The sequence below is a fragment of the Podarcis muralis genome, chromosome 4 (genome assembly GCF_964188315.1).
Source record: "Podarcis muralis chromosome 4, rPodMur119.hap1.1, whole genome shotgun sequence".
Lineage (NCBI taxonomy): Eukaryota > Metazoa > Chordata > Lepidosauria > Squamata > Lacertidae > Podarcis > Podarcis muralis.
Window position 1 is genome coordinate 54249366 of NC_135658.1, and position 14688 is coordinate 54264053.

At 43.7% G+C, this 14688-nt stretch overlaps 1 protein-coding gene across 1 annotated transcript; it reads left to right on the plus strand.

Annotated features, from left to right (window-relative positions):
• The first annotated feature begins 852 nt into the window (after positions 1-852).
• On the plus strand, positions 853-7241 carry LOC144327567 (integrase/recombinase xerD homolog). Its single transcript, XM_077927791.1, has 2 exons — positions 853-901; positions 6271-7241. Exons 1-2 carry the CDS (start codon positions 853-855, stop codon positions 7239-7241), a joined length of 1020 nt encoding a protein of 339 aa, XP_077783917.1.
• Positions 7242-14688: the final 7447 nt, after the last annotated feature.

Here is a 14688-nt window from a genome sequence, read left to right on the forward strand (position 1 = left end):
TAAGTTGTGGAATTCTCTCCCCATAAAGGTGTGTCTGGCTTCTTCACTGAACAGCTTTTGGTGAATGCTGAAGACACACCTCTTTACCATGGGCTTCAACACCTTAGATGCATGTTTTTAACGGTTCACCCTATTGCTGTGAGTGTACTCTGTATAAACCGTTTTTAATTCTGAATTTTAAATTGTTGAGCCCTGCCTTGGGACCTGCTGGTGAAGAGCAGGTAACAAAATTTACTGCAACTGCTACAACTAATTATTATTATAATAATAATGTAAGATGATAGTGATGTACGGAAGTGAGAGCTGGACCATAAAGAAGGCTGATCGCCGAAGAATTGATGCTTTTGAATTATGGTGCTGGAGGAGACTCTTGAGAGTCCCATGGACTGCAAGAAGATCAAACCTATCCATTCTTAACGAGCCCTGAGTGCTCACTGGAAGGACAGATTCTGAAGCTGAGGCTCCAATACTTTGGCCACCTCATGAGAAGAGAAGACTCCCTGGAAAAGACCCTGATGTTGGGAAAGATTGAGGGTACAAGGAGAAGGGGATGACAGAGGACAAGATGGTTGGACAGTGTCCTCGAAGCTACCAGCATGAGTTTGACCAAACTGCGGGAGGCAGTGAAAGACAAGAGTGCCTGGTGTGCTCTGGTCCATGGGGTCACGAAGAGTCAGACATGACTAAATGACTAAACCAGTGTTCCCCAACCTTGGGCCTCCAGCTGTTTTTGGACTACAACTCCCATCATCCCTCGCTAGCAAGACCAGTGGTCAAGGATGATGGGAATTGTAGTCCAAAAACAGCTGGAGGCCCAAGGTTGGGGAACACTGGACTAAACAACAATGTAAGATGAAGGAGCAACCAGAGAGTATGAGAAAAACTGAAGAATTTTCTAAGGGTATGCCCTCAACTGCCTCACCACGCTCTGGATGATGGGAAATGTAAGTTGTTAATTACTGAGTATGAAACTGTCTTGTGAACAGGCCCGTTTTGCCCCACCGTTTTGCCTCACCAGCTGTGCTTCCTGGCCCAGATGGGAGTTGTCTGGAAAGGGCCAGGAGGGAGAAGGCTGGCACAGAAGTTCAGCAGAAACATAATCCAGACACTTTCCTATTGGATTCAGTGTTGGACAGGCAGCCTTAGTAGCTATCAATCCACATACATATATGTGAAGAAATAGCTGTCCTTATGGCAAGCTTTGGAGCCTTTCAGCTGTTTCAGGTTAGCTTAAGTTTTCTGGCTCCCAGTTCTTCAGTCAGCTCCAAGGTGAAGTAATAAAAGAGGGGGAGATATAACTACAGAGAGCCCATTTAGAACTTCTTGGCATGGAATAAGCCTGGGGAGGGGTGCCGAGGGTGGGGAATGCTGTTTATCTTGAGCAAGGATTTCCTTAGCCCTCCATGAAAAAACATTCTTTTTGTCAAACACAGTTAATGGTCACCCAGCCGCAGTACAAAGAGTGGCTCTAACTCATTTAGAATCAACAGGGTGCGACTGCCAAAGGTGTAGGCCCAAACAGATCAAGTACGTGCTAACAACACAACAGCATAATTGATGGCTGACAAGGCTGATGATGACTGTGAAGTGAGAGAAAGGGAAAAGTTTATGCAGTTCATATTTTTTTTCTGCAGGGGAATGTCATCATCATCCTCCCAGTAGGCAAATAAAGGTCATGGCTCAGACAGGAGAGGCAAAACATATCCTCCCCAGCTGGAGCCTACACATGAAGTGCAGAGCACATGCACAAGGAAACTCTATTTTAATGTGTTTTCAGAGCTCAGCCCTTGCAGCAGACCAAGGATGGGGGGGGGGGTGCTTTCCATGGTCTTCCTTGTGGTTTTCATCAGGGTCTTGAAACCTAAAACAATGGCATTCATAACTTATTTTTTCTTCAAGACAGGATTCCCTACACATTTCAATGCCCCTTATTAGAAATAGCAGGATTCTCCACCGCCCCATTAAGCATTTGTGGATCCATACATTCTCCCCAATATCAAACTGAATGTTGTGATTCATTCAGCAGAGCTTTACTTTACTTATGGACAGGGGTTTTTGGGGGTGCGGATTACAATACCATCTCTACCATACAGCCAGAATCAAATCCTCTTGCATCTAGGACAGTAGTTCCTAAACTTTTTGTCCCAAGGGCCACTTAATAATTGCTGAGGGTCTTGGTGGACCACATAATTGTTTTTCCATCTGTAGCAGCAATTGTAATACACTGTGCGAGATGTGATGATTTTGGATTTTTTCAAACACAATGGGGACCACCTGAATGAAGCTCATGGACCACCACAGTTTAGCAACCCCTGACCTGAGGTCATCACTATAAGCACTTCCTCAGTCCAGGTCCCTGGAGTGTTAGGCTGACTTAGAACACAACTTTTCTTTCTGCAGCCCATGTGAACTTTTTACCCAATGTTTGAGTTCTTCATAATGTTGGCTAAGAATTTTCCAAGTGGGACTAATCACAACATTGATGACAGCTAAAGACCATTTTCACAAGAATACTTCTTCTTAATAAATCTTTACCATGCTTTAACATCTCTTAAAAGTCTGAATGAAGAGACAGAGAAGGAGGAATGGCTCCTTTTGTTGGGCCTCTTCAGACAATATATGCCCCACAGGACAACTGTAGCACAGTCAGAAGAGGAGTGCATCAAATCTGAACAGTCCCTTCTCTCCTCCATCTCCAGCATCTTCTATCTTGCAGCAACAATGAGATTCACATTCAAATAAATTGCTATCCAACCATGTAACCTTTGTGGGGGGAGGCATATAACTATTGCAAGGCTGCAGTGGTCAAGATAAGATATGGTGTGTCCAGAAACCTGAAACACTCTTTTCAACCACAAAACAGAAAATAATCCATCGCACACCAATGTACACTCAAACCACTATTGGGTGATGGTGCTGTTCTCATTAGAAACTTTGATCGGAATCAAGATATTTATTTATCCATCTAAGTATGAGAGCTAAACAGAGTGGGCTTTGTTGTACAGAGCGGAAGTACGGGATGTCACCTGAACTTGAGTGAAGGAATTTTACACCACTTGATGAAGAGGAGGCTGTGGAACTACTCTTCTCACCCTTAAGTTTGCAAGTGAGGCAAAGAGAGCAAAAGATCAAGTCCCACGTATTGTTTTCTGCATAGTAAAACAGGGAGCCATGAGCTTCCCAGCAAAACTATCTTTACACAGCCTTCAAGTGTCCTGAAAAAAGGGACATTCCATTTTTGAACACAAGATCGCAGCAGCCATTTTGGGCGCTGCGATCTCCCGCACTCTCACGTCCAAAGACATGTGCTTTGGGGTACAGCACAAGATCACACCCCCCAAAAAAGCAGATTGTAGCACAGGTCATGTGACTGGCCCAGGAGTGTGTCCCGAAAGATGTGTGCCCCAGTTTTTGATCTGAAAAATTTGAACCGTATGCCTTTATATACAACATATTAGAGAAAGTGAGACATTAAATAAACTGTGGCTGTTTACATGCTTATTGATACTTTCCCCAGCAACACTTCCCTTGACTTTTTAAAGATAGCTGAACCTTTGGAAATTATTGATAGAATGCTTTTTACTCCTGTGTTAAACATGCCTTGGTTTTAATAACAAGACTGATAGCTATTTCAGAAATATATCAAGAAAGATTTCAAAAGCCAGCTTATTTTATTAGGCACAATTATTAAATTTGCTCTGGCATTTGCAGTTCATTTTTGCTAGTAAGCAATATACGCTAATCCTTTGAGTTCATATTGAGTTTAACCATATGAATTTTCTATCAGTGAAAAGTACAATGTACATTGGCAGCAGCCTAGTGTATGAAGAATTAACAGTTATCAAATTCTAGAGTGAAAACTGTTTCTGTTAGAGATAATCACTGCCAATGATCATACTTCCATGTAGAAACACAAATGTCTCATTGTGGGCCAATAACAACAAGAGGCATTCCATTTCAGAGGCTTACATTCGACTTAAATAAATTCTAGGTCTGTACTGAAAAGAAATTTGGCCTTTGAATCCTACAGTATTGGAAGACATCAGCTTTCTGGATATCAGAAGTTGAGGTTTGTACAAAGTTTCTACAAAATTAGTAAAGATTTTAGATATGGAAAATAATATTGCAAGCGAAGTCCAGGAATCATGGAAAGCAGCCAAACCTACAGCAGACTTAAATCCACCTTATACATGTGGGCATCCCTTGATTTCTCTACACTGCAGGAATTGTCCCATACTTGATGACTCCCAGCTAATTGTGCAAATATCCTCCAGTGAGAACATTGTGTTTGAAGTCATGTGAGATGGCAGAAATGCAATCTGTGATATCCCATTACACATGCAGGCATCAAGTATGTATGAACCAGTTGTAGATTAGGCATAGCCCAGGCACAGATCAGAATCAGAGTATACATCAGGCCTAGGATATAGGCGAAAGCCCAAAGCTAAACCCACCAAAAAAGGTCAGGGAAATGAGGACCATCTTCTAAGGTTTATGTAGCCTTTTATGTAAAATGCTTAGCTGTTTTTCCTAAAGAATGAACGTGACATATACTGTACTGTACAGTGATACCTCTGGTTACAAACTTAATTCATTCCGGTGGTCCATTTTTATCCTGAAACTGTTCTTAACATGAGGCGCCATTCGCGAAAGCATGCTTCCCGCTGCACGCGTGCCTCTAGTGCGCAATTTTCGCTCGCATCCCGGGGCAAAGTTCACATCCAGGAGCAACTACTTCCGGGTTAGCGCAGCTCGTAACCCGACGCATGCGCAACCAGAAGCGTTTGTATCCAGAGGTACCACTGTAGTCCAGGTGTTCCCAATTTAAAGCTCTCTAGACGTTTTGGACAATCACTAGCACTATTCCTGACTATTGGCCATACTGGATGAACTAATGATTATTGTAATCCAAAACATTTGGAAGGCATCAGGTTGTGGAAGGCTGATACAGTCTATTAGTGCTCTTTGTCAAGCAGTCTGCAGCCTCTCAGCTCATAATCAAATCCTAGGAAGGGGTCTTTTTTATGGACACAAAGGGCACATCAATTGGAGTGACCATTGGAGTCTTAATCAGGACACTTGTCTTCCAAATTCAGAATGGTACCTCAGTGTGTTGCAGTGCCTATAATATTCAAACTGTGTGAAATACCAAAGGAACATATTCATATTTCCATTTATGCCTCCATTTCTCTTTAGGGCTCTCTGAAATTGCCACAACTAGTAGATTGCTGAGCATGCTCCCATTAGACGGAGCTACAAAAAGTAGCAGAGACATCATTTTTGGCTATGTTGAGAATGTGCATAATGGAAAGACAAATTTTATTTAAAAGACCATCATTTTTAGTGATTAAAATAATCCACATCAGAAAAGATTTTCCCCATAATTTTCTAAAGTCCCATTTATCATAGTTTTGCCACAAGAAGCCGCAGTAATTTCATTTTTCTTGACTTCTATTAAAAAGATCAATACATATGATTCCAAAGAGTCTCAGCTCAGGAGAAGATGGAGCTGGTCTGTAATCATATATGAAAGTATTGGTTGTCGTTAGCTGAAAGAGTGATTTGTAAAGACAGTGGGCCTGAAGTGCAAGCAGTGAGGAATTTATATTGGGCTACAGCTGATCAGCTCTGCCTAACAGCCTTTCACCTTGCATATTATTAACTACAAATAATGAATTGCCATATTAGGAGAAGTAATTGCATTGGTCATGTTCCATGCAGCCCACAGTTCCAAGATAATCATAATTTTTGTATGTGCATAAAAGTTAAGTATCTTTGGCTGTGCATAGTGATTTTTCAGTCTGCATTTAGCTCTCCCTTCTAGAATGAGATGCCCATAGATTCAGGACTGCTAAAACCTACAGCATATTGACCACAATCCAGCAAAGACTCTCCTCCCTGAAAGAGAGGGGAGTGGTTGTGGGCGGGAGCCCGAGCACCGCCCAGCAGGGGGCGTTGCCCCCTGCCTCCAGCTCACCTGGCTGGTGCTCACGCCCCCCCCCCGGTGGCCACCCAACCAGGTGCCACGGAGGGGGCGTGTTCAGCAGCCTTTTGCTGCAGCGCCAGCCTCTTCCTGGCCTCATTCCTCGTCGTCGCCCACAACCTGGCTAGGTGGTGAACATCCTAGCTAGGCAGTCATCTCGGTCTGAGAGGGTCTCCTCCCTTCTGCAGGCATTCGTCCTCCGGTGCCTTGAGTACAACATAATATTTTCAGCCAAATTCGTACCCGGAGCCAATAATGACATAGCCGACGCTTTGTCTCGATTTCAGATACCTCGCTTCCGGTCGCTTGCACCTGGAGCACAGCTGTTGCCCGAACCCTTTCCGGAGTACCTGTGGAACGTTGGAGACGCAAAGTGATACAGGGAGTATTAGCGTCCGTGGCACCTTCCACTCTTAGGTCCTACAAGAAGGCCTGGTGTGATTTCCTTGGTTTCAGGTCTGGGTTATCTGGGCTCTCACATAACGTACCTCCTACCACTGAGGATGTCTTGCAGTATCTTTCCCATCTCGACGATCTGGGACGTGCTCCTAAAACCTTAAAGATTCACGTAGCCGCCATCAGCTTCTTTTCAAAAGCTACATTCGCTCATGACCCGTGTGGCGACTTCTTGATCCGTAGAGCCATCGAGGGTTGGGGCAGGTTACAACCTCCCAGGGCCGAGAGCCGTAAGCCGATTTCTTACGGGTTGTTATCTCAGATACGCAAAAAACTCAGGTCAATTTGCTGGTCCAGGTTTGAGGCACGTCTCTTTTCTGCCGCATACGCTATCGCCTTTTTTGGCGCGCTCAGAGTTGGTGAGGTGGTGTTTGAAGTTAGTGCACGAGGTTCAACACGCAGCCTCCTGTGCGAGGACGTGCAGTTGTCCGAAACTACCGTGACAGTGCATATACGTCAGTCCAAGACTGATCAGGCTGGTAAGGGTGTCATGGTTAAGCTCACGGCGTCGGCACAGCAGGGCCCATGCCCGGTAAAGGACACTAGGCGGTACCTCTACCTTAGACCGCCCGGCCCGGGTCCGTTTCTGGTCCACGAAGATGGGACACCCTTGTTGAGGCACCAATTCACCAGAGTACTTCGCAAGGCTATTGAGGCTTGTGGTCTATCCTCCCAGGAGTACGCGGCGCACTCATTTAGGATTGGTGCCGCAACCACGGTGGCGCACCTGGGGTTACCGGCGGATAGGATAAAAGAAATGGGCCGGTGGAAATCCAATGCTTATAAGTCTTATATTCGCTAGCACGCGACCTGCAGCTTTACCCTACTTACCTGCCTTTTCTTTTCTGTCTTTTACCCCCAGCCATGCTCAGAAGAAGCGTGTGGATTTGCGGCCACAGTATAGTTCATTGGGCCCGCATCCGAGCGGTGAGCTGCGGCCTGGCACCCAATCTTGGCCTTCCACATGGTGTTCGAGTTTCCTGGTTTTCGAGAAGAGGCATGCGTTGGGAGGAGCTTATGCCTTTGCTGGGGGAGAAAGTGGCCAAGTTCGGCCCTCCCGACATCCTTGTGATTCATTTGGGGGAGAATGACCTCGCTAACAGAAGGAGTGTGGACTTGTTGTGGAGCATAAAAAGAGACTTGAATGCATTCGCAGCCTTGTGTCCCAGAACGGCGGTGTTCTGGTCCTCCTTCCTGAAAAGAATTGTTTGGCGCGGTGCGCAAAGCTGTATGGCCATTGAAAGAACCAGGAAACTCATGAATCGGGCGGTAGCCCGTTGGGTGCGCTTTATGTATGGCCGAGTCATTTATCATGACCGTATCCGGATTGGCGACCAAGCTTTATACCAGAATGATGGTGTCCACCTATCGGATCTGGGGAACGACATTTGGTTAGCTAGTGTCATCAAAAGCATCTGGGATTGGTTGCAGCTTTGAGGGTATTGGCGGCGAGCCTTTGGCTCGGGTGGCGGTTAGGCATTGGAATAATGTGTTGTGGTGTGTCGAAGTGCTAGGTGTGGCCATCGCCTATGCCTTCAATTTTTAGGGGTATTCCGTTAAAGGAATCTGGCGGTCGTGTATTCTGTCCGATGCCTGCTTGGCGGGAGGCCATGGCACGACCCGCGGTGACAGCAGGGGTGAGCCTATAGTTGGATTAGCATCAACAGGTGATGAACCCCTGGTGAATAAACCCACTTGTTTCGCGATCCAATGCCTAAGCCAATACCTTTTCATTGCTGCAATCAATAAAGTTGTGGCCTTTTCTAGCCCATCAACCTTATATCACTTGTCCTTGTGTCTTCATTTCACTTCGCGGGGGTCAGGTCCTCGAACCACAAATGTTACACAACCCAGTGCAACTTAGGTCTCTTTCATATATAAACATATTCTGACAACTTCTACCTCCATTTAAACCACAGCCAAAGAAGGATACTTTAATTTTGGGAGAGGGTGGGCTAGTGTACCCCTCTTTCTAAAGCATAACAGATGAATTTGTGAAAGGGCAGTGGAGACTGGTCCATCTGCCCTTAGCCAGCTCCATCTGTGTCTTTTCTTACTTACAATGAGTCCCAGGGCCAGGTCGCCAGAGAAGCAGTGGCTTCCGAGATCTCATGAGAGATCTTCAATATTTTGCAAGAACTTGATAGAAGCTGCCTCCACACAACCATGGTAAACAAGGCTTCGGTAGAGCGTCAGCAATGGGGGGGCACCGGAGGCAGCGAAACAGGCCAGCTCACCCATGAGCAGGTCAGAGGCTGTCGGTTTCCTCGTCCTTAAGTCTCAGTGTTGCCCTTGTAGAACTCAGCAAGGAGAAGGGTGGGCACAAAACTAGAATTAGTTGGCTCTGCCTGTCACTGGCCCTGGCTCCACCTCTTGTTGACCTTGTTTTCCACCCTACTAATCCCAATGGGCACCAGGCACCACCGGGAGTACGTGAGGATCAATGAGCTTTGGGGTGCTCCAACAGAAATACAATAAACGTCTGCCATTCATTCTCTGGCATTCTTTGGCAGGGGACAAGTTCTCTGCTTCCTTCAACAGTTACAATAGTATTAAACATTATTAAAACTGGATCCACAGCTGTGCCTAAAATTTGTGGTAGTGAAATTGGGGCATCCATTTCACCAAAATGTTCTCTAGATACTGAAATTCTCATAATGATTCAGCAGATGCTAAAAAATATAACCCCCCCCCCCCAAAAAAATATATATCAGATAATTGTTTTTGAAAAATTTCATCTCAGTTGTAGCTGGAACTGCCTCTTGATACATAGTGTCAGAAGAGGAAAAGGAAGTAGCAACCCTAATGCCCATATCCATTGAACAATTGTCAATCCTCTTATTTCCTTGTCCCAGGGGCCAGTATGCTATTTCTTATATAGTATGCTACTGGATGTGTTCTATTATGCAAACTGTGGACAAAGAATTTGTTCCCTCAGTAGATAAACAATGTTGAGTAACCCAAGTGCAATCCGACTCAGACAGAGTTTTGCTCATGCACCAACTGAACAGAACTTTCGCTTCATTTCTGCTGATCACAGACTTTCAACCTGTGCCCTTTTCAGTGATCCCTTTGTCCACTTAATTAGGAAGATGCAAATATGCCTTCTGCACTCACATCCAAGCAACAGACAAAAGCCCAAACTGCCCTGAAAACATTTTTCCTTTCCCCAAAGCAGACTTGAGGAAGAACATTAATTTAATAATACACAAAATCAATATAATTTTAATTTTAAGAAGTCAAAACCAATGCCAAGCTGTCTTTTAGGAATCCTGATAAGAATTCATGACCCTCTTTCCCCCTTTGGTTAGAAAAATAAAATTAAAACCAGAATTGATTTAATGATTCTCATCCTGGCTTGTTTAGTGGTTGGACGTTTGATTCAGCATTCTTTGTTCCTAGTATCTTTGCTTTTATTCTTTCAACTCACATAATTATGTGCCATAGATTTACTGTTATTACTTTTTAATCTAAAAATGGCAGAGGAAAATCCCCTCCTAAAAAAATGTTCTTACTGGAAATGCCATCATTAGTTTCAGTCTTTGAATTAGTCGCTCTTGTAGTTTCACTAGAATACTCCAGAGCAGCCTTACAGCATTCCGGAATGAGTAGGACCACTTCTTACATTACGTAGGAGGAAATGAACTTGGGTTGCCTCCATTGATGAAACAGCTTTGGTTAAATTCAGCACCCCATGAATGGAGGGCGTGGAGGTGACTATTTTTTACCACTTTCCCCTCAAATTTCCCTGCACCACTTCCCATGTTGTTCCAGTGGTAACAATCCTTCAGAGCAGATTTTTTGGTGGACGGGGGAGGCAAATGACACACACACACACACACACACACACACACACACACCCTTAATGAGAGCTGAAATCACTCTTTTCCATGAACAGAATTCTGCTTAGATCTCTGAATACAAACCACATTCACAACTGCTACTTTGCATAACAGGATGGCCAGTCCCTTCCAAATGCCTAGTCATTTTACCTGGTTGACACATAAAAATGTTTTGAATATACTGTTTAAAAAAAATGATGTACGAAACAGCCGTGAGCCTGAATGGCATTTCCCCACATCCCACTTTTTGCTGTGATTCCTGGGGATCTTAACTGGAATGTAAGCTAAAGTTTGAGTTCACTTTTTTTAAAAAAAAAGAGGAACTCTCTGGGTCTCACCCACCCAAAACCATTAACAGAGGGAAATAATAGCCAAGATCATAGAATCATAGAGTTGGAAGAGACCACAAGGGCCATCGAGTCCAACCCCCTGCCAAGCAGGAAACACCATCAGAGCACTCCTGACATATGGTTGTCAAGCCTCTGCTTAAAGACCTCCAAAGACGGAGACTCCACCACACTCCTTGGCAGCAAATTCCACTGTCGAACAGCTCTTACTGTCAGGAAGTTCTTCCTAATGTTTAAGTGGAATCTTCTTTCTTGTAGTTTGGATCCATTGCTCCGTGTCCGCTTCTCTGGAGCAGCAGAAAACAACCTTTCTCCCTCCTCTATGTGACATCCTTTTATATATTTGAACATGGCTATCATATCACCCCTTAACCTCCTCTTCTCCAGGCTAAACATGCCCAGCTCCCTTAGCCGTTCCTCATAAGGCATCGTTTCCAGGCCTTTGACCATTTTGGTTGCCCTCTTCTGGACACGTTCCAGTTTGTCAGTGTCCTTCTTGAACTGTGGTGCCCAGAACTGGACACAGTACTCCAGGTGAGGTCTGACCAGAGCAGAATACAGTGGCACTATTACTTCCCTTGATCTAGATGCTATACTCCTATTGATGAGGCCCAGAATTGCATTGGCTTTTTTAGCTGCCGCGTCACACTGTTGGCTCATGTCAAGTTTGTGGTCAAGCAAGACTCCTAGATCCTTTTCACATGTACTGCTCTCAAGCCAGGTGTCTCCCATCTTGTATTTGTGCCTCTCATTTTTTTTGCCCAAGTGCAATACTTTACATTTCTCCCTGTTAAAATTCATCTTGTTTGTTTTGGCCCAGTTCTCTAATCTGTCAAGGTCGTTTTGAAGTGTGATCCTGTCCTCTGGGGTGTTAGCCACCCCTCCCAGTTTGGTGTCATCAGGATGCCCTTGAGTCCATCATCCAAATTTGATCAGGATGCCCTTGAGTCCATCATCCAAGTCGTTGATAAAGATGTTGAATAAGACCGGGCCTGTTGGTTCTGTTCTATGATTTTGTAAAACACATAGCTCTGCTCAAGTAGCAAAAATGGTGCACCTGTAAACATTCAGAGTGATCCCTTTCTGTTTTTTAAGTCCACCACGAACCTGAAATAAAGTTGCTTTGTACATATTTGTGAACACACTGTGATAATATCCTGGTGAAAATTCATCAAGGCTGGCTTTTAGACAGAAAAAAATAATGTTGATAACACTTTTAATGTGTGGTTTCTGCTTCTGTTTTAATTTGATTCCTATCATGAATACTGCTTTTAGACTGCATCATATGTTTGTTGTATTGATATTGTTTTAAACTTTCTTTCTTCTATGCTGTAAGTGCTCCGGGTGTCCTATAAACAGAGCAACCGTGTAAAAATATTATTACTAATCCTAGGCCTTCACTGTATGCTTTTCAGCACCTGCTAAAAACTTTTCTGTTTAGGCAAGCCTACCCAGACATGTGAATTTAATATGTATTTTAATCTATCATTTCAGTTTATAAAGTATATTTTAACCGTCTTTTTATATATATATATATATATATATATATATATATATATATATATGCAGGTTTTGGTGTCCTCGGGTATCTTCCCGTGTAAAAGTTGGGGTGTCTAGGCGACGTTTCGACGAGGTCTCACTCGTCATCTTCAGGCTGGTGCTTTCGGCTTCTTGTTACTGGAACAGAGCAGGATCTCAGTGTTTGAGTTCCTATAAATACTGTTGAGGAGGTTCTGGGCAGAGAGGAAGTTCCCAGGCTAGTGTGCCTTTTCTTCTTTTGTTCCTTAATTGCTTGAGGGATATCTTGAGTGATTTCTTGAGTGATATCCTGAGTACCACTTAGGTGGGTCATTAGGTGTGGATTAGTTGCCGTAGCCAAGACTCTCATCTCCAGAACCAAACGCCTGGCTGACAAAGACCACTTGACAACTGAGTTACAGAATCTCTCAAATGTGTTAATTGCCAATGGATACCAGCAAAACAGGGTTACGAAGCTAATCCAAAAAGAAACACCCCCCAAAAACCAAGACACAGAAGAAAACAATGGCATGGCCCTCCTTCCTTATATCAAGGGCACTACAGATAAAATTAGCAAAATCCTCCATAAACACAATATCAAAACAGCCTTTTGCGCCAACCAAAAAATAGCCAATATCCTCAGAAACCCCAAGGATAAAATCCAGTTGGAAAACCAAGGGGTCTATGAAATACCCTGCAAAGTCTGCCCAGCCACGTACATTGGACAAACAAACAGACGAATAAATGCACGTATCGCAGAACACAAGAATGCCGTCAAAAAAGAAGAAAAAACTTCCTCTCTCTTCCAACACATGAAAGAAACAGGACACGAAATTAATTTTGCAGATTCCAAATTGCTCTCTAACATGGAACATCACCACAAGAGAATAATCATGGAAGCCATCGAGATAGAGAAACACCCTCACAACATGAACAAGCGTGACGACACATCCCGCTTGCCAGACATCTGGAAATTAGCCCTCCCCACAAAAACTGACACCAGATCCAGAGGCACACAGAACGCCATCACCAATCAACCACACCAGACCCAAACCCAGACCCTCTCCACAGATAAATTACAGACACCATCCAGTAGCCAAACCATGGTGGCACCTCCGGATGCTGCACCCCCCTGCAATCCCTACACAGATCTGGCTGGCACAGGCCACAAAACCACAGCTCGCCCCTATACACGAAGCCAAGCCAGAGCACAACTAAATGTAGTACACCCATCTTCTCAGAAAAACTCTTCACAAAGTTCAAGAGGTCAAGACACAAAGGCTTTAGCAACTAATCCACACCTAATGACCCACCTAAGTGGTACTCAGGATATCACTCAAGAAATCACTCAAGATATCCCTCAAGCAATTAAGGAACAAAAGAAGAAAAGGCACACTAGCCTGGGAACTTCCTCTCTGCCCAGAACCTCCTCAACAGTATTTATAGGAACTCAAACACTGAGATCCTGCTCTGTTCCAGTAACAAGAAGCCGAAAGCACCAGCCTGAAGATGACGAGTGAGACCTCGTCGAAACGTCGCCTAGACACCCCAACTTTTACACGGGAAGATACCCGAGGACACCAAAACCTGCATTCCTGTACCCGTGAAAATCTACGAAAGCAAATATATATATATATATATATATATATATATTTAAAAAAACACCTTGTTTTTAACTTTTATTTTTCTTGACTATGTTATATTCTACATAAACTGCTTAAAGGTTTTATTCACAATTGAGTGGTATATAATTTTTATTAAATTAAATAAACAAATTTTATTACTGCTTTATCATCTGCCGAAACATAGCAATGATCCAGCCAATCCCTCATAAATTTGAAATGGCATTGTTTTTCACTGGGGAGACCTAAGTATACATTACAGCTGTTTTGCTTTTTTGGCACAGAGGTATACTGCTAGAAGATCATTTTTGAAAAAGGACGTGATTTGATTCTTGTTTAAGCAACATAAAATGTTGCAAACTCAGAACCGGTTCACACATTCATTATCATCACTCATCAGTTGATTATTGGACCATCCTGTGATAGTTTACATGTGTGAATATCTTTATTTAGGATATTTACATGCCACCTTTCAGCTAAAAATTCCCAGGGCAGCTTACATGGGTGGAGAGGAATTCAATGATACACATAAATGCAATAACAAATATTAAAACTGCAGGAGCGAGGGAGTGTGAATGGTAAAATCCAGAATAATGATAACAAAAGCCAATAAAACCAGCTACAAAATATGTTGAAAAGTCTGAACTACATAAAAGAGCTAGACTTGGAACTAGAAAAATCTCATAATAGCCTAAGCAGAGGCCGGTCAATCAGACCATAGAGCCATCTCATCCAGCTTCCTGCTTCCTACAGTGGCTAGCTGGACGCCCCAGTAAGCTCACAAGTAGGACACGAGTATGATAGCCATCGCCCACTGTTGCTAGGCAAGACATGTTACCTTGGATACTGCAGGTAATATAGAGGCATCATGACTAGCATCCATTCATACCCTCCAATATATCCAGGCCAAAAACCCTGAA

Bases quoted from the DNA above. Each gene is read 5' to 3' on its own strand.
- LOC144327567 (XM_077927791.1), top strand. From the start codon at position 853: ATGAAGGAGCAACCAGAGAGTATGAGAAAAACTGAAGAATTTTCTAAG. The intron at 902-6,270 runs GTATGCCCTCAA...TCTCGATTTCAG, and splicing joins AACTGAAGAATTTTCTAAGG to ATACCTCGCTTCCGGTCGCT.